This window comes from Hyla sarda, chromosome 4, assembly GCF_029499605.1.
Source record: "Hyla sarda isolate aHylSar1 chromosome 4, aHylSar1.hap1, whole genome shotgun sequence".
In the NCBI taxonomy this organism is placed as follows: Eukaryota; Metazoa; Chordata; class Amphibia; order Anura; family Hylidae; genus Hyla; species Hyla sarda.
Window position 1 is genome coordinate 38,981,155 of NC_079192.1, and position 21,152 is coordinate 39,002,306.

The 21,152-nt window shown below is 43.4% G+C and overlaps 1 protein-coding gene across 3 annotated transcripts in view; it reads right to left on the reverse strand.

Moving 5' to 3' along the window:
- Positions 1–236: 236 nt before the first annotated feature.
- The window catches only part of LOC130367794 (intercellular adhesion molecule 5-like), a 37,889-nt gene continuing 16,973 nt past the window's right edge, over positions 237–21,152 (reverse strand). The window contains exons 2-8 of one of the 3 annotated variants that reach the window (XM_056570582.1): positions 12,393–12,638; positions 10,274–10,585; positions 9,202–9,489; positions 8,018–8,290; positions 6,519–6,749; positions 3,867–4,133; positions 237–1,239 (exon numbers count right to left, since the gene is read on the reverse strand). In XM_056570582.1, coding sequence (XP_056426557.1) covers positions 1,010–1,239; positions 3,867–4,133; positions 6,519–6,749; positions 8,018–8,290; positions 9,202–9,489; positions 10,274–10,585; positions 12,393–12,570 — 1,779 coding nt within the window. In that variant the 5' untranslated portion in view covers positions 12,571–12,638 and the 3' untranslated portion in view covers positions 237–1,009. Of the gene's footprint in view, positions 1,240–3,866; positions 4,134–6,518; positions 6,750–8,017; positions 8,291–9,201; positions 9,490–10,273; positions 10,586–12,117; positions 12,271–12,392; positions 12,639–21,152 lie in introns of those variants that run through there. The other 2 variants (XM_056570583.1, XM_056570581.1) reach the window with 2 other exon arrangements.

Sequence of the window (21,152 nt, forward strand, 5' to 3'; positions counted from 1 at the left end):
ATAGATGAGATAGCTATGAGATAGATATGAGAGAGATAGATAGATAGATAGATAGATAGATAGATATGAGATAGATGATAGATATGAGATAGATAGATAGATAGATATAAGATAGATAGATAGATATGAGATATAGATAGATATGAGAGAGATAGATAGATAGATAGATAGATATGAGATAGATAGATGAGATAGATAAATATGAGATAGATAAATATCAGATAGATAGATATGAGATAGATAGATAGATAGATAGATATGAGATAGATAGATAGATATGAGATATAGATAGATATGAGCTAGATAGATATAAGATAGATAGATATATATGATATAGATAGATAATTTTTCTTCTATTTACATTTGTACAACTGTATACATATCTATATCTTTCTATCTTATATATATCTATCAATTTATCTAATCACATGTTTAGCTCCACAGATCCTTTCTTGACGCCTCCCTGTCTCTAGGGGGCCCACTGCGCCTATGATCCAGTAGTTTCAGGTACTCCTGATCTTTTTGACCTTGTGGTAGATAACATTTTCCTCTGAATCTTAGGTAAGTTTTCTTTGATAAATCGTCCGCCTTTGGTTCAGCGAAATAACAATAACAACAAATATTAAAGAAAAAACTGAGTAAACAAAAAAAAAAAACATACAAAAATATTTCTCTTTAAAGTTGGTGGTAGGGGAGTCCTGTATGAAGATGTGCGGGGGAGGGACAGTTGTGTTTCCTTGGCAATAGAATCTTTCTGATGTTCCATTTTATACTGGCAGTTGGAGTTTGGTTGCTATGGGTAACACCTTCACCTAAACCTCAAACAATCATAGCTGGAATCTGATTGGCTGTCATAGACATTATTCCCCTCTTTGTCCAGGATAAAGTACAGTGAATGTGGTGGTTTCCATGGTGACAGGCAGACATTGTCCTCATTGACCGCAAAGGCCACAACATGGCGGCTCACATAGGAGTCCATTTTTTACATCCCTGAAGCTCCCTGCCCGGGTTATGAGTTTTGGGATTGATGAATGGGATCCATATTCATTTCAGTATAGTTAGTTTCTTGGCTCAGTGTTGGAATGTTTCCATTCTTCTGACTTTGGTGCTTTTTCTGCATCCGCAGTTTGTAAAATCCCTTTCGACCCCTTTTCCAAGTACAATATTTATATGTGCCTATAGCGATTATTACGACCACTGTGGCAGCCACTATACCAATAATCAGTCCAATATTACTGTCTGTATGGGGAAGCAAAAACACAGAACAATTACTACAAATACTACAAAAATATCTCCAATGTGACAGAATGTGAGGATCTTTGTTCATAAATATACAAACAAAACAGTGACGAGAAAAGGATATGCAAAACAGCTCTCACAGCGCTTCTTTTGTAGCGGCTTTCCCTTAAAGGGGTACTCGACTGGCCAGCATTCGGAACATTTAGATCCGAACGCTGTGTGCTCGCTGAAGGGATTGGCCATGCCCCCTCGTGCTGTCAAGTCACGTCCCCTCAATGCAAGTGTATGGGAGGGGGCGTGGCAGCCGCCACGCCCCCTCCCATACACTTGCATTGAGGGGTGTGGCCTAACGCCATGAGGGGGCGTTCCGACCCCGGCAGCGTACACACAGAGTATGGAACTAAATGTTCCGAACACTGGCCAGTGGAGTACCCCTTTAAAGTTAGAGTTTCACTCCAGCTAGTTGTCTGGAAAGCTGACTGGGAATTTATGCCATGCCAGAGAACTCCCCAGAAGGAGCGTGAATGGCCCATAAGTCTCCACACATCTTTAGAACGCTCTTCTTAAGGAGAAACATTACCCTTTTTGTCCCACAGTGATAGGCCTCTCACTAGCCAGACAGCACCTATGTACTGATGAAGGGTAACCTCAAAACAGCTGTCTGCAGATGGGTATTCTTTCCTTTTTGAGGGATCTCTGGCTTGGCATACGTTCCCAGTCGGTTTCCGAAACTGTAAAGACTAATACATAATGGAGCAACACAGTAGGAGAAAGATAATAGTGCAGGGATGTAACTCTGCTAAATCATCCCTCTAATATCATGACCTCTAAACCACCCCTCTAATATCATGACCTCTAAACCACCCCTCTAATATCCTGACCTCTAAACCACTCCTCTAATATCCTGACCTCTAAACCACCCCTCTAATATCCTGACCTCTAAACCACCCCTCTAATATCCTGACCTCTAAACCACCCCTCTAATATCCTGACCTCTAAACCACTCCTCTAATATCCTGACCTCTAAACCAACCCCCTCTAATATCCTGACCTCTAAACCACTCCTCTAATATCCCGACCTCTAAACCACCCCTCTAATATCCTGACCTCTAAACCACTCCTCTAATATCCTGACCTCTAAACAACCCCTCTAATATCCTGACCTCTAAACCACCCCTCTAATATCCTGACCTCTAAACCACTCCTCTTATGCCCTGACCTCTAAACCACTCCTCTAATATCCTGACCTCTAAACCACCCCTCTTATATCCTGACCTCTAAACCACCCCTCTTATGCCCTGACCTCTAAACCACCCCCTAATATCCTGACCTCTAAACCACTCCTCTAATATCCTGACCTCTAAACCACCCCTCTAATATCCTGACCTCTAAACCACCCCTCTAATATCCTGACCTCTAAACCACTCCTCTAATATCCTGACCTCTAAACCACCCCTCTAATATCCTGACCTCTAAACCACTCCTCTAATATCCTGACCTCTAAACCACCCCTCTAATATTCTGACCTCTAAACCACTCCTCTAATATCCTGACCTCTAAACCACCCCTCTAATATCCTGACCTCTAAACCACCCCTCTAATATCCTGACCTCTAAACCACCCCTCTTATGCCCTGACCTCTAAACCACTCCTCTAATATCCTGACCTCTAAACCACCCCTCTTATATCCTGACCTCTAAACCACCCCTCTTATGCCCTGACCTCTAAACCACCCCCTAATATCCTGACCTCTAAACCACTCCTCTAATATCCTGACCTCTAAACCACCCCTCTAATATCCTGACCTCTAAACCACCCCTCTAATATCCTGACCTCTAAACCACTCCTCTAAAATCCTGACCTCTAAACCACCCCTCTAATATCCTGACCTCTAAACCACTCCTCTAATATCCTGACCTCTAAACCACCCCTCTAATATCCTGACCTCTAAACCACCCCTCTAATATCCTGACCTCTAAACCACTCCTCTAATATCCTGACCTCTAAACCACCCCTCTAATATCCTGACCTCTAAACCACCCCTCTTATGCCCTGACCTCTAAACCACTCCTCTAATATCCTGACCTCTAAACCACCCCTCTAATATCCTGACCTCTAAACCACCCCTCTTATGCCCTGACCTCTAAACCACCCCCTAATATCCTGACCTCTAAACCACTCCTCTAATATCCTGACCTCTAAACCACCCCTCTAATATCCCGACCTCTAAACCACTCCTCTAATATCCTGACCTCTAAACCACCCCTCTAATATCCTGACCTCTAAACCACTCCTCTAATATCCTGACCTCTAAACCACCCCTCTAATATCCTGACCTCTAAACCACTCCTCTAATATCCTGACCTCTAAACCACCCCTCTAATATCCTGACCTCTAAACCACCCCTCTAATATCCTGACCTCTAAACCACCCCTCTTATGCCCTGACCTCTAAACCACTCCTCTAATATCCTGACCTCTAAACCACCCCTCTTATATCCTGACCTCTAAACCACCCCTCTTATGCCCTGACCTCTAAACCACCCTCTAATATCCTGACCTCTAAACCACTGCTCTAATATCCTGACCTCTAAACCACCCCTCTTATGCCCTGACCTTGTTACTCACCAGACACAACCGTCACCTCCCGCTTTGTACTTGATTCTCCATGCTGGTTCCTGGCCACACATGTGTAGGTTCCACTGTGGGTCTGAGCTGCTGTGCGGATAATGACTGAGTTTTTATCTGCGGAGTATGTGACCTCAGCATTATTGGGGATCTGCCAACTGTATGTGGGATCCGGCAACCCCTCCGACTTACACGTTATATTTAGTGGATCTCCTATTGTAATTGTTGCATTGGTAGAAACAGTCAGGACTGGGGTCACTGGTTTATCTGAGGAAAAGAGAAAAAATATAATTACTGTGGAAAATTAAGAAAGTGGACGCCCATGAGCAGAAGAATAGGGATAGGAGCAGATATACTCCCTATTGTCCCACTGACTATTATGGAGAAGTTCATATAACAATATGGATTTTTCTTCTGACAATCCACTATACATTAGAGAGACTTTAATGGGGGAACTCTGCTGGAAAACATTTTTATTTTTTATTTTTAATCAACTGGTGCCAGAAAGTAAAACAGATTTGTAAATTACTTCTATTTCAAAGTCTTAATCCTTCCAGTACTTATCAGCTGGTGTATGCTCCACAGGACATTCTTTTCTTTTTGAATTTCCTTTCTGTCTGACCACAAGTGCTCTCTGCTGACACCTCTGTCCATGTCAGGAACTGTCCAGAGCAGATAAGGTTTTCTATGGGGATTTGCTCCTGCTCTGGACAGTTCCTAAAAAGGATAAAGATGTCAGCAGAGAGCACTGTGGTCAGACAGAAAAGAAATTCAAAAAGAAAAGAACTTCCCGTGGAGCATACAGCAGCTGATAAGTAGGTTAAGATTTTTAAATAGAAGCAATTTACAAATCTGTTTAACTTTCTGGCACCAGTTGATAAAAAAAAAAATATATATATATATATATATATATATATATATATATATATATATATATATATATGTTTTCCAGCGGAGTACCCCTTTAAGGCAAGGCTTTCTGGGAAAAAAATGCAAAGAAGCTCTTCTCTACTCTCTATTGCCACCTATAGGACAGAGAGCGCAGCTAATCTGTGAATTCATACCACTGCCCAGCGGTCTCTTCCTTATAGTATCTGTTTCAGGGAAATTTATGGGATGATGATAGGCATTACAGCTCCATCAGAGGTAGTTTTACCCAGCTTTCCCAGATCCCTACATTTTCTAGTTATATAGGAGGTATGGGAGCAGGAGATTATCAATGAATGAGTGCACAGAGTTGTAGAAAAGCTGGATAGCAATACTCATGGGAGCTGTGATGGTTATGGGTAAATGTGTTGTCACCCAGCTTTTCCAGAAACAGATATTGAAAAGATAAAATAGGGGGTGGTTTAATAAGCCAAATTTAAAGTATCCTATTAAAGACCCAGGGCTAGAGCCCAAATCCCAGCCATGCCCCCTAACCACACCCTCAGACACACCCCTAAGAGAATGCATGAAGCATTATCAGAGACATTACTCCTCTATTCTGGTGATCGGTGGGATTCCCAGCAGGCAGAACTCACCGATCCCCTAGCTATTCCCGATCATGTGGATAGGGGATCATTTTAAATTTTGGGAATACCTCTAAGAGCAATGGTTGTTGCGATATGATCATAAATCATCAATTTGGGCATTTGGAATTTTTTAAAGTTTACTCCATTCATCGTGTGGGATAATAAATATTATATTTTCAAAGATCGGACATTTACACATGTGGCAATACCAGATATATAGGGAATTTTTATTTCATGATATTTTTACATTTTATTTTATGGAGAAAGGTGACAATTTTTTTTTTATTGGGGGGGGGGGGTGGGGTAGTTATATATTTTTAGAATCTTTTATTTATTTATTTATTTTTTACCTGGCTGGTTAGCAAATACAGGGGGAACATCATGCTTTTTTTTCCCATTTCTAACCCCTTAGGGACATGTGCTCTAAATGTACGCTGCAACGCGTTAAGTCTGTCTGCCGCAAGGAGATGTTGTTCTTCCACTTGTCGCACCTAGCCAAGCCTGAAAGCCTGGAATCTTCTGAAACTACAGCTATGCACGGAAGGTGGGAGAACAGTGGGGATGACATCGGCCAGGAGTATCATGTTACTTCCCAGAAGCCACTGCTGGCAATAAAAAAACTGCAGTAGCCAGACACCTGGGGCTATGGGCCTGAGACCCGGGGCTACAGCCCCATTAGCCCCCCCCCTAGCAACGCCCCTTAGAAGAGTCAGAGAGGAGTTACAAATAGAGTGTCTCTAGTTCTGCAGGGTTACTTTCAGTTGGCGTCATGTAATGCTTCATTCTCCCGCAGAAAAGGAATTGAATTGACTTCTTGACGAGTTTCGCCATAGATTACAGAAGGGGTCTCCAGCAGCAACCACTGCTGGGGAAATGTGGTATTACATGGCATCTGTTCAAAAGAAAGCTCTTTGTAGTGTCTCTCTACCCTGCACCTCCTTAAAAGGGAGATATTTAATAAAGATGTTGAAAGGAAAACTTGTTTTTCTCTAGCTGTTATGGAACTACAACTCCCAGCATGTCCTGAAAAACAACAGCTGGGAAATGATGTTTCACAACAAAGAGAGAATAAGAGGTGACAAAACATTGTATTATGTTGTGAGGAGGGAGACCAGATCATAGAGCGCAGCAGACGTACATTGCACGGTTACATTGATCTCCTTCGATACGTTTCCTCTGCGGTTTGTTGCCTGACATGTATAAATCCCGGACATGTCTCTTGTTATTATATCTCTGTCCTTTATATAACGTCCATCGGCTCCGCATTCTACTATCGGCTTTGGGTTTCCGTCAGCCTGACATGAAAATGTCTGTCCTTCTACGAAAGGTAAAATCGAGGGGCAAGAACTTTCCGTGAACTCTGGGGGATCTGAAATGGAAATAAAAACATTGTATATCACATATTAATAATAAATGACATCTATATATCTAATATCTATCTATCTAATATCTATTTATCTCATATCTATCTATCCATCTCATATCTATCTAATATCTATCTATGTCACCAAAGGTACATATAACCCTACATATATAGTAGGTAAAGGTATGTGATTGTAATTATAACACCGAAAAGAGAACCATACCACAGAATAAACAGCAAGATAATAGAATATACAAAATCAATCTTTATTAATACAATTTAGTGATAAAAAATATATTAAAATTTGAAAAAAAGAGAATAAATAGGCACTGGTGGACATACAAAGATATAGGACAATGGTAGGACACAAATACATCAAAATATGCAAATATAAGGAATAAATGCCACAATAGCTGGTAGGATACAAGGGTGATGCCTGCCAAAAATATGCAATAAAGGGTGCCAAACCATACCTACACCTGAACCCCAACGATCGTTTCGCTGTTATGCCGCTTCTTCAGGGGGCCCCCTGAAGAAGCGGCATAACAGCGAAACGATCGTTGGGGTTCAGGTGTAGGTATGGTTTGGCACCCTTTATTGCATATTTTTGGCAGGCATCACCCTTGTATCCTACCAGCTATTGTGGCATTTATTCCTTATATTTGCATATTTTGATGTATTTGTGTCCTACCATTGTCCTATATCTTTGTATGTCCACCAGTGCCTATTTATTCTCTTTTTTTCAAATTTTAATATATTTTTTATCACTAAATTGTATTAATAAAGATTGATTTTGTATATTCTATTATCTTGCTGTTTATTCTGTGGTATGGTTCTCTTTTCGGTGTTATAATATCTATCTATCTCATATCTATCTATCTATCTATCTCATATCTATCTATCTCATATCTATCTATCCATCTCATATCTATCTATCCATCTCATATCTATCTATCTCATATCTATCTATCTATCTATCTATCTATCTATCTATCTCATATCTATCTATCTATCTCATATCTATCTATCTATCTATCTCATATCTATCTATCTCATATCTATCTCATATCTATCTATCTCATATCTATCTATCTCTCTCTCTCTCATATCTATCTATCTCATATCTATCTATCTAGAAAATTCCAGAAGCAGAGCAGCACCTCAGGAAAACACAGGAGTGGGTGGAGAAATCCGGCTCATGTCCTAAGCCTCTACGATATCCAAACTGAAGAAATTCTTTATTCACCAAACATGTGGAGCCATAAAACACTTACAATGTACTTCTAGTGTCTGTGTTGAAGATTGGGATATGTCCGAATTCTCAATAATATAAGCTGTGCAGGTGACGACAAGGCTCAGAGTTCTCCTGCTTGCTGTGAATGTGTGGGTCACCATAGAGGTCTCCTCCCTCCGCTCTTCTTCATCATCCACACTAATGGACAGACCATAAGGCTCGGGTCGTTTGTTAGTTATATGACAAGTAGCCGTCACATTCTCACCCAGGTCTGTGACATTTCTGGATAGAGAAAAATTCATAGTCGGAGGCTCTGGAAAAGAGGATTGAGAAGATGTTACTATGAGCAGATACAGGACGTCATGTCTACTGTTTCTATAATGGCATTATCAGACTAGGTTGTCTCCGGATGACTGGTATAATGACAACTAAGGGACATCCCCCACATGGGAAACTTCAGATATAGACTAAAAAGATGAACTTGTAACTGGCATCAGCGCCACAAAAACCTGGACAGATGCCATGGCTCACTGACTGTTGAGCTGACCATGGTTATCTGGACAGATATCTTCTATATCAGTGGTCCCCAAGTCAGTCCACAGGGCCAACCAACAATCTGGGTCCTCATTGGCTCACCAACATAATATGTCCTCATGGCTCACCAACATAATGGGTCCTCAAGGCCCTTGAGGACTGTGTTGGGTACCTCTGCTCCATATTGTAATTCAAAACTTGAACGTGTCGTGAGGTAGAAGGAAGTCCTACTTTAATTCTTACTCAAGGGCCCACATATACTGTATCATCAATATACAGTTTTTCCCCATGTATTAAGGTCAGATTATGGCTCTGTTTACTGCACTATTCGTGTCACTGAAATGGTGCAAACTACAGCAGAACCCCAACAAAACCCACTGTAAGTCAGTTAAACCTGTTGGGCATCGGTCGTATCTGTCACATGATAAAGATTTGTCACCTTTCCATTGTCACGTACGTCTGGACATTTTAATATTTGCCATGAAATATTATTTACACAATTCTATGATAATAAGCAAGGGGTGAAATGTGACTTCACTAATTCTTAGGGTGTCTATAGACAGGTAGCGGTAATAAAGGAAAAGGGAAGGTGGTTTGAGATTGCATCACTGCGTGCAGATACCGAGGCATTATGATCTGTTGGATATGAGGAACCCCAACTCTCAGCATACTCAGACCCCAACAACTTACCATAAATATATACATTCACTGTAGTCTCATTGGACAAATTAAATAGGGAAGATTCACAGTTGATGGTTTTCAATCCTAGAAGTGAGTATGAAGCATTTGGATGGACCGTGCCCTTTACGGTCCCTTCATCTGTCACAACAGGAATAACATCTAAGCTGTTGTCTTCAATGAGTATGTTCAGTCTGACATCTTGTGGAGGAAATCCATTGGAGACCAGACATTCTATTGAAAATATGGTCCCATTCTCTATCCATTTCTGTACTGATATAACAGGAGCTTCCGGCAGCGCTGGTATTAAGAGAAAAATCTATATTAATGCAATATATTACTGTAGACATACCAGAATTATGTCAGATGCCCTAGGATTGTACATATAAAATGTGGGTTCTGGCTTGAAATGTACTTATAATTTTAGTTTTAGAAGAACAGCTCAGAAGTGGTGCGGTATATCAGCTTTACTCCAGAATAAAATCAAGCATACATCATAGTACGAAGGTAACGCATTTCAGGTTTGATCCAACCTTACTCCATCATTTAGTTTTAAATAGCAAATATATTGTTAATATGTCCACAATTCTCAAGATTGGGCTCTGTTTTATGTGTAGAAAGTTCCTGGTACCACATCTTTAGGGTAACACAAGAACATTCTGTCTTCTTGAGTCTAACACTAGGGGGACCTCACTGCATAGGTATGTTTTGCCATTCTGAATAAATTCATTTGCCCCTAGTGGTAGAACAAAGAACTTCAGAAGCTTTTTCCTGAACTGCTCAGATAGACATAACCAGTTACTAGGATCCCCCACGAATCTGGACTGACCATTCAAGCTGTGCAATAGAGCTGCAGGCCTTTGGTCAGAAGGAGTCCAAAGAAGTACACTCACAGTACATTATATAACTAAGGGGGTGAAAAAGGGGGCAATGACCATTATTACCCATGGGGGCCCACCCCCCTCTCAGTCCTCCTCATGTATACATTTTTTTTAAATAAATATTGTCTCATAAGGATGAGGACTATGGGCCATACCTCACTTTTGTAGGAGAAGATAGAAACGCCAGTCATGATCCAACTTACTGTAGGTCTGCACAGTTATCCTCGAGGACTTGACCATGTGGTGTTCTGATCCAAGTTGTAGGACGGCCTCACAGGAGAAGTTCATAAGGTTGTCTCTGCGACTAGCGATGAATGTATATAAGTGGCTCACAGTCTGTCTGTCCTTCACGTGGGGTCCTTCATAGGATTTGTTGTTGATGATATCACCTCCTCTTGTGATGTATATGGTAAGATACTCCAAAGGAGCAACGTCATAGACCGTACAGATGATCTTATAATCTTTTCCTTCTACTAGCTCCGTCTGCATGTCTATAGTGATGTTTGATGGGAGAGCTGCAATGACATCAAAAAAAATTATTTTTATTGTATTATTCTAGTTGTATTATTAGCCAGACACCATTGGGATTGATGCATTTCACACCTTGATGTAAGACACACAATGGCTCAGACTCTCAAACCACTCCAAGGCCATGAAGAACGCTTGTACAATTATACATCCTTTTCTTCTCAGGTCTTAGTTGTTTTTATTGGGGCATATAGATTTCGTAGATCTGCCCCTACTTCGTAAGCTAGACGACATGCCATGCTACATTCCTATTGAGTTCTCTCATGTTAGGACACAATTTTCCCTGGAGATAACATCAGATCACCAGATCATTTCAGCAAGTGATGAAATGGGTAGATGTCAATTTAAATATTCATTCTCACTGGCGCAGCGCTCACGTGACCAGCCACAATGATTATTTAAATTGAGCGGGTGGGTCCGCCTCCAGCACGCAATTCACAGAAGAAGAAAGCGGATCTTCGGAGGGACAGATCTCCAGAGTAAAGGTACGTATAGGAAACAGTGACCATTCATCGGTCTCTTGTTCACTCGCACTATAACCCAGTTGATTGGGTTTAATCTGGGTGAACAGGATGACCATTTCCCTTTAAAATCTAGTATATTCACAGCTGAAGGATTGTTACAATTATCTCCAGTCTAGATAATCATCTGGAGGGTAAACACTGAGAAGGGTTTGTTCTCTAGATGTATTTAAAGGGGTATTATGGCAATAGACAACTTATTCCCTATCCAAAGGGTAGGGGATTAAATGTCTGATTGCGGGGGGCCCGGTGCTGGGTCCCCCCGTAATCTCCATGCAGCACCTGCTCCAGTTTCAGAAATCTCTGTGTTTCCAGGACAGGATACGTGATGTTACGCCATGCCCCCTCCATACATGTCTATGGGAGGGGGCGTGACAGACATCACGCCCCCTCCCATAGACATGAATGGAGGGGGCATGGTGTGAGGTCACGTCTCCAGTCCTAGAAACACAGAGGTTTCCGAAACTGGAGCAGCAGCCCGCCATAGAATGCGGGTGTGGCAGGCCTCCCCACAATCAGACATCTTATCCCATATTCTTTGGATAGGGAATAGGTTGTCTATTGCCAGAATACCCCTTTAAAGGGATATTCCAGGCAAAACCTTTTTTTATATATATCAACTGGCTCCAGAAAGTTGAACAGATTTGTAAATTACTTCTATTAAGAAATCTTAATCCTTCCAATAGTTATTAGCTTCTGAAGTTTTCTGTCTAACTGCTCAATGATGATGTCACGTCCCGGGAGCTGTGCATGATGGGAGAATATCCCCATAGGAACTGCACAGCTCCCGGGACATGAGTCATCAGAGAGCAGTTAGACAGAAAACAACAACTCAACTTCAGAAGCTAATAACTATTAGAAGGATTAAGATTTTTTTATAGAATTAATTTACAAATCTGTTTAACTTTCAGGAGCCAGTTGATATATAAAAAAAAGTTTTGGCCTGGAATACCCCTTTAACTCTTAGAGGATTGAGTAGACGAGATAAAAAACCTTACATTCTATCTCCTGCATCTGCATTCTAGAACCCGGTGAAAAGATAGAAGCAGTTTATAGCCGTCTCTGTTTTCCCTTTTGTAGTCTACGTAGGACTCCGTCAGGGGGATGTAGTAAATAGAGGCAGTGGTAATGGTGTGATCACCGTGTGCGTCTCAACAAACCTGATCTGGAAAAGGTAAGAACCTTCTCTGCTCTGTCTAACAGTCTAGATGTCATAGAAGGATAAAAGACCGAGTCATACATGTATATCATAAGTGTATAATTTACTACTCACCATAAGCCATGACTGTGGTAGAAATTTCTACCTTATCATATAAACAATATGTTGTTGTGTTCTCCCAGTCATCAACCAAAACTTCAACTGCTGACCAGTTGGGCCCCTTCTCGGTATTGATCTTCTGTAATCTGGATTCATGCGCTGTGTTTTTAGGATTAGGAGTAGAGCAGTTCATCCAAACTGTTGTATTAATTGGGGCAAATAGTGGAGGACTTAAGACTTTCACCAAATCCTCCGACCTCACTGCAAAAGAAATCAGAAGGCACTGTTATATACCGGAAGAACATCTCAGAGATACATAGCCACTCTCACAGTCATGTAATCGAATCACAAGTTCTAACAGTTCCTTTTCTCACATTTTGTATTATTGCACCTTATGCTAAAAAAAAGGTCAAGTCCCCCCCCCCCTCCATTATTATGCTCTCAATACCCGAGAATTAGACCCTTCACTTGGGACTTAGTTAAAACCCTTTGACAGTGATTTCAGCCTTTAGTCTTCTTGGGGATGAGGTCTCAAGGTTTACAAGCCTGGATTTGGGAATTTTCTGCCATTCTTCTCTGCAGATCCTCTGAAGCTCTAAAAGGTTGGATGAGGAATGGTGGAAGCCATTTTCTGGTCTTTCCAGAGATGGAGCGTTCTGGGTCATTGAGACTATATCTGTATATAGGGGTACTCCGCCCGTAGACATCATTTGGAAAGGGGATAAGATGTCTGAACGCGGGGGTCCCGCCACTGGGAACCCCTGCAATCTCTCCTACAGCAGCCCGTGTCATCTGCTGCACTGAGCGAACTCAGCTTCATGCCAGAAGACGGGCGATACAGGGGCCCGAGTTTCGTGATGTCACGGCCCCGCCCACAAAATGCAAAGTTTGCTCCGTGCAGCAGATGACAGGGGGTGCTGCTGGAGAGATCGTGGGTGTTCCCAGTGGCGGGACCCCCTGCGATCAGACATCTTATCCCCTATCCTTTGGATGTCTAGGGGTGGAGTAACCCTTTTAACCCTGGCCAGTCCCTGTCCTAGTAGCTATATACACCCCCACAGCATAATGCTGCCCTATCATGCTTCACTGTAGGGATGGTAATGAGCAGGTGATGGGCAGTGCCTGGTTTCCTCCAGACATGATGCTGCCCCCACCATGATCACTGTAGGGATGGTATTGGGCAGGTAATGGGCAGTGTCTGGTTTCCCCCCAGACATGATGCTGCCCCCACCATGATCACTGTAGGGATGTTATTGGGCAGGTGATGGGCAGTGCCTGGTTTCCTCCAGACATGATGCTGCCCCCACCATGATCACTGTAGGGATGGTATTGGGCAGGTGATGGGCAGTGCCTGGTCTCCTCCACACATGATGCTGCCCCCACCATGATCACTGTAGGGATGGTATTGTGCAGGTGATGGGCAGTGCCTGGTCTCCTCCAGACATGATGCTGCCTCCACCATGATCACTGTAAGAATGGTATTAGGCAGGTGATGGGCAGTGCCTGGTTTCCTCCAGACATGATGCTGCCCCCACCATGATCACTGTATGGGTGGTATTGTGCAGGTGATGGGCAGTGCCTGGTCTCCTCCAGACATGATGCTGCCTCCACCATGATCACTGTAAGAATGGTATTAGGCAGGTGATGGGCAGTGCCTGGTTTCCTCCAGACATGATGCTGCCCCCACCATGATCACTGTAGGGATGGTATTGGGCAGGTGATGGGCATTGCCTGGTCTCCTCCACACATGATGCTGCCCCCACCATGATCACTGTAGGGATGGTATTGGGCAGGTGATGGACAGTGCCTGGTTTCCTCCAGACATGATGCTGCCCCCACCATGATCACTGTAGAGATGGTATTGGGCAGGTGATGGGCAGTACCTGGTTTCCCCCAGACATGATGCTGCCCCCACATGATCACTGTAGGGATGTTATTGGGCAGGTGATGGGCAGTGCCTGGGTTTCTGCAGACATGATACTTGGAACCAAGATTGGACCTTTTGTCCTTAATTCTATCAGACTAGAGAATCTTGTTTCTTATAGTCTGAGAGTCTTTTAGGTGCTTTATTTGTAAGCCCCAGGTGGCTTTTATGTGTCTTATACTGAGGAGAGGCTTCTTTCTGATTACTCTTCCATAAAGCCCAGATTGGTGGAGGCTGCAGTGATGACCTTCTGGAAGTTTCTCCCATCTGCACACAGGATCCTCAGAGCTCACAGTTGCCTCTCTTGCCAAGGCCCTTCTCCCCATTACTTAGTTTGGTGGGGCAGCCAAGAATGGCCTCCAAGATAAGCTGCTCCTTCTGGAGAAACTCAGCCCCACATGGCCATTACCTATCAATGTGATGTGCCAGGGAACTCCAGGATGACCACATGGTGATGCCTGCAGTGGGTTGGTGTGATGAGGGTAGTAGTACCTGATATGTCATGTGGCTTCATGGGTGCAACCCTATGTCCCGCTGTGAGCCCACAACTTCCTTTCCAATTAAGTAGTTCCCCTTATGCAAAGTCCAGGAAAAAGACTTTTGTAGCCAGGGTTTTGGAAAACATCTATAAACTTTAATTAACTCCTGAGGCAGATCAGTACAATGCAAACACTTGGAAAAGTTGCTCAAGTCTTGTACAGTTCTCTAGAATACAATGTTGAACTCAGGAGAAGCACATTTTGTCATTAGTCACTGTCCCCTGTGCGTTTGTGAGATTTGTTCTTGTGAGACTTGTTAATGTCTACTTTGGTACTTTCTTGTACTTGGACTTGAGAATGAGTCTTGAGAATGTAGACTGACTTTGTAATGTACTAGCATGTGTCCCGTTAAATTGAGCAAACTGACAAGGAACCTCATGAGGGGTGGACCATGTCAGACTGTGTAGAATCCCTCTCCACTTGCTTCTATGGACTATGCTGAGACATGTCTCCTTGACCAGGAACGGAGGCAAGCGGCACCCACTGTTCTTTTGCAATTGAGCCTCAGAATACTTATCCCAAAGGCTACCCCTTGATTCTTTAGCTTTTTGAGATGAAGATAGATATGTCCTTGTAGAGGGACAATAGGTGGAACAGACTTGGATATGGATTGTAGACAGGAATAGGAAATGGTGGCCTACTGCCTGACTCCAGCTACATGTAATGCTCACTGTTTTGCAGTCTCCTTATGTAGCAGAGGTAGCAGCTGCACTGGGGCCCTGTTGCTTAAGGGGGCCCTAAAGCACATCTTCCCCATTAGAGACCAGTAATGTATTTGGGGCCCTGTTGCAGATTTTGCATTGGGGCCCAGAAGCTACGCCTCTGGATGCAGAGCACCATCTGCTCCCCTCACCAGGACTATACTCTTTAACTAGAGAATTGGTCCATCCTCAAATCCCAGGCAAAGGAGTTGGACATGTTACTATATACACTGCTCTTTTCACATTGCAATACATTTTTAGAAAGGCAACTGATAACCACTAGAATGCTGTAAAGAACTCAATGTATTCATATTTGACCATAAAAATACAGGATACATGTGCAATGTAGACACAGAGATATAGGCCATCAGCACTTTATACACATATTTGACTGTCCAGCAAACCTTATTACATTACAGACACCCGAGACTAGTTAAGCACAGAAGCTGGTACAGCTCCGTGGGCCACCACATCAACACAAACAGAACAAACATTGTTGTGTTCCAGAGAAGATACACAATCCCTTCATAATCCCTATACAACCACCCACTAACAGGTGCTGACAGGTACCTACCTACCTGGGCCTGGAAATTCATCACTCACGTAGAGACACTAAAAGACAAGACATGCAAATCCTTCTACACCATCAGAGTACAACTGTACCATCTCAAACCACCAATGGTGCTTTGACTGGACATGTTTGACTGCATCATGGTCCCAATCCTACTGCATGGCAATGAAATAATAACACATACGATGAATGATCAAGGAGGGATTTTAGTCCAACCTTCTCTAAGGCTCGGTTCACACTACGTTTTGGACATACGGGGACCGGATACGGGGCAAAAATGAGCCGACCAGAGTCACTATCTGACTCCGGTTGGCTCATTCAAATTAATGAGATGGGGGCTCGGGCCTGCTGGTATATGAGAGTGCCCAGTTTTCACTTCCCCCATCCAGATCCATTCCCTGTATGTCCAAAACGTAGTGCAAACCCAGCCTTATTCTACTGGAGCACATGAACAAGAACCTGTGGAGTTGGCTGCGCAGATTCCACTATACTCAACAATCCAGAATAGGGCACTAATCATTCTAGGCCCATGAGATGTTCTACTACAACCTCCTAACTGAGGTCCGCAGCAACCATATTATACTGAATATATTTTCTTTACTCCAATATATCTAATCATTACAAGTAATACAAGCATATGATCGTATCATAGGAGTTGGCACAACCGCAACGCCTCTAAGTGATACCATGCTGAGTTGACATGTTCCCTGTCAGATGTTTGACTGATGATGATGAGCTTCTTCCTTTACGCTTCTAACTCCCCACACTAAAGTGTCTTAGCCGCAGTACCACTATACACACAGTTGTGTCAGATCATTTCATACACTTCAAGATGACTTATTTCTTAAGAAACCAGACATCTAACTAAAGACATCTTCACAGGAAACACTTGTCTGGTGAAAGTTGTCGTGTCATCATTTAATGGTGAACTTGTGGGTTCCAAGTACCAAATTATACTAGATGGATGCCTGAGAAAGAGTTAATCTAAGGTACCGAGAGAGTACATAAAGTACTCCCAGATGTTTTGCAAAGTGGGGGTCTGATTTTAGTCTGTAACCATGGAGACACATAGGTGTGCATGGGAGCTGTATGCACTAAACTGTAGTAGGTCTAGTGACAAACCCTAAAAAAGTCTCAGCAGTTTTGGTTTTGTCCAGGATCATTAAAATAAGGCTGATGCAGTGCCACACCTGTCCGCTGGCTGTGTGTGGTATGGCAGCTCAGCCACATTCACAGTAACGGGGCTGTAATACAAGGCACAACTCATGGACAGATGTAATGCTGTTTCTAGAAGCATGAAACCATGTTTTTGTAGCCCTGCGCAAACCCTCATATCATGATTGTGGCTTTTACGCGTAAAGTCAATAGACACAGGTTGTGGACTAATAAACAGGACCATGAAAATGAAAGTAATACGTATATAGAAGAAACAAACAGGCGTCTTGCACTCGGGGCCGGAAGAAGCGCATTCCTATGCGTGAAACCGCCGGTAGTCGCCTCTGAGCGCCCCACTCTACCTTGCATACCGATCCGGAGGAGCAGCCCGAGATGGGAGCCGACTGACCAGTACTTATGCGGTGAGTGCAGGACGCCTGTTTGTTTCTTCTATATACATATTACTGATTGCTATTCATGTTGTCCTAGCATCGCCGCACCTGGATTTACCTGGCTACCTGCCCTGTTTTCCAGTATCCATCTCGGGGGGCTGCATTTTGAAGGCATCGGTGCCACTTTTTCTTTTTTTTCTTGCTAGTATGATGAAAATGAAAGTCATGAATGCGGGAAGCAGAGAATTATTTAGATACGGGGAATAGGCTGGAGCAGCGAGCAGCTGGCTTCACTTACTGTCATGGTGTTTGGCGGTAATGGAAACCCCCAATAAATTCCTCTCATACCAAACATACTCCAGATGCCCTCTTGTATTAAGCATCACAATTCTCACACCCAATAATAGAACAGAAAGTATTCAAGATTAGAACTGTTCTAAAATGGTGACAGAGCATTCCCCTCCGCCTCATTATTAGTGCTCTGCCTGTGTAAGGGCTCCTTTGACTTAAAGCGGGGTTTCCACTTTTGACACTATCTTAGTTATCTTGAAAGAATATGTACCCTTTTGAAACAGTTATGCAAACAGTCTTAATTTAAAAAAAAATCCCTCCAATAGAAGTCTCCAATAGTGTCTCCATGGTGACAGACTACAAATAAACACTGTGTGTAGTCTGACCTTGTAGTGATGGGGAACTCTTCCTTTTTCCCTGTCTTCTTTGTAACTGGAAAAGTGCAGATGGAAGTGACAGCAGGATCTGACTAGTAACTACACACACTTTTCTGGTATTGTGTAGACCTGTGGTCTCCAGATGGTAGACCAAACCCATTTCTTACCAGTCTGTTCCTTATAGGCTAATAGATCTAATTGCAGAATGCAGAACTGCTGAGAACCCGATAAGCAGCAAGAATTTTAGGAGATGGTACTATTCATGAGGCTGTACTTTTCTGGTATTTGCCTCATTAACATAACCAGCTCCCATATACCCTGTTAAGGAAAATGGACATCATAGACTCCTGTCTGGGACCCCCATACTCCGAACCAGAGGGACGGTTTAACCGCACTATATAAAGTCACAGATATACACCAAAAACGACCCATGGGCATGGTCTCCTTCTGTACCTACCTTTTACCAAAGTGAAAGAGCGAGGGTGAGGGTTTGTTTTAAAGTGTACCTGTCGTTAACAAAAACTTTTAATATAATGTAGATAATACTGTTACAGTAGAATCTCCCAATAGTGGACACTCATGGGGAAAATAAGTGTCCACTATTGAGAGATGTCCCCTATTGGGAAAAAAGGCTAAAAAATCTTTCTAGATGACCGAATACTTTAATGTACTCACTCCAGAGTGTAATTACCTATAAAACATGATAATAAGCAATATTACAGTAGAGACTCCCAGTGCTGTTTAATTCCCCCTCCCCCAATGCCACAACATTCTTTCCCCTTTAAACCCTTCTGTGCCACTTTATTCCCCCTGTGCCAAATTATCCCTTTCCCTTCCCCTTGACCCCCCCCTTGTGCCATTTCATTCCCCTTTTATTACCCCCTTTACCACTCCCTGTACCATTTCTTCTTCTTCCTGTTCCATTTCATTCCCCTTTTATTACTCTCTGTTTAAATTCATCACCCCCTCTTTACCACCCCCTGTGCCACTTCTTCTTCCTGTGCCATTTAATTCCCCCTTTATCACCCTGTGCCACTTTATTCCCCCACTGTGTCTTCTGCCAAATCATTCCCCCTCACCCCTTATACCACATCACTTTACCCTTCCCTCCTTCCCCTGTTGTTCTTCTTACCTGGCCAGCAGGCTCAGGGGCTCTCAGCGGGTTTGACATGTTCCTGAGGTCTTCTGTGCTACACTTACTGAGAGCAGCAGAAGCGGCTGCGGTCACGACCGTCAGGAGCATCACTCATCGGTGCCCGCAGTTGCTGCTCACAGCCTCTTAATGAGTGCAGCGCGGAGGAGAACGTCAAACCTGTACAAAGCCCCTGAGCCTGCTGGCCAGGTAAGAAGAACAACAGGGGAAGAAGGGAAGGGAAAAGTGATGTGGTACAAGGGGTGAGGGGGAATGATTTGGCACAGGAAGAATAAAGTGGCACAGGCGGGATAAAGGAGGGAAAGAAATGGAAAAGGGGTAGTAAAGGGTGAATGATGAATTTGCACAGAGAGTAATAAAGGGGGAATGAAATAGCTCAGGGGGGGATCAAGGGGAAATGATGTGTCACAGGGATTATAATGAGGGGGATGATTTGGCACAGGGAGATCTGGGGGGGCAAATGATGTGGCCGACTGAACATACAGAAGTGTGGAGGCCCAGTGCAGAAGTGGTCCTTCTGTACACTGTTGGTCCTATCAGGTGGACTCAGTCCCAGTCCCCGTCCCCTGGCCTCCACACTCCTCAGGACTCTCATACTTTCTACTGTGATATAAAGAGTTAATGTATTATAATCATGTTAATGTGCCTTTAAGTGTTGTTGCTAAGTCTTTGTAACCAGGGAAGGTGCATGTGACCAGGTAACTTGTGGGTGACCTATGGAACCCCTCCAAATTGCTCCCTTATATAGCAGGGAGGAGCTAGTTCAGTCAGATTAGTCTTAGTGCATGCTGAGGAGCAGTAAAGTTAAGAGCTGAGAGTGTCTGGTGTTCTGAGGGAGAACACCTAACCACGCAGCCACGCTTCCACACACAGTGAACACCCTCCAGGTGAAAGTCAAAGCCTGGTAAGCAAATACAGGGGAGAAGTCTAGTCAGTCATAGTCAAGTAGGTCAAGTCTAAAGTCAGCATGGGACTGCATAATTGAGTCCAAGTCCACTACAAATCCCAGCGAGACCATAAGTCTCTTAAAATCACTGGTCATCTCCTTTGGCCTAAACTGAGCTAAGACTAAAACATCTGTCTGCCTCAGTAAAGCTGCCGTAGTTCCGTAACCTTCAAGCGGAGTGATTATTTGTCCCGCGCCTAGCCCAGGATCCAGGGGCCATACCTCGGGGGGTGTAGAGGATAACTATGCCCTGGTGTCACGAATACTAAGGGTTAATAACATCTGCCCTAAGGGTAACAATATGTGCCTTTCATAACACCCCTCACCACAGAAGCAGGAGACCACTGTTTAAACAGCAGTTTTCTGCTTCTGTGCTGGTGAACCTGGACTCCTTACTGATGTATTGGCTGTACCCCCTGACAACAGCCCTGTGTACAAGGTAGGGCCGGCACATAAGCCTGGTTGTCCCCTATTGTGAGCGTTTTGTCCCCTATTGGGAGTGTCCCCTAATCAGAGGGTGCAAATAGCAATGAGCAGTAATACCAGCTGCCCCTTTTCACATCTATGGTCTCTTGCCGTGCTGACGGAAGGGGAGAGGAGGGAAAGCACAAACTGCATTTAGTGCCTGTGATGTGATGTCACAGCTTACAAGGGGAAGAGCACAGCTGATATGGAAGATCTCTGAAACTATGACTAAAAACATATTATTAAGTTGCTATATTATAC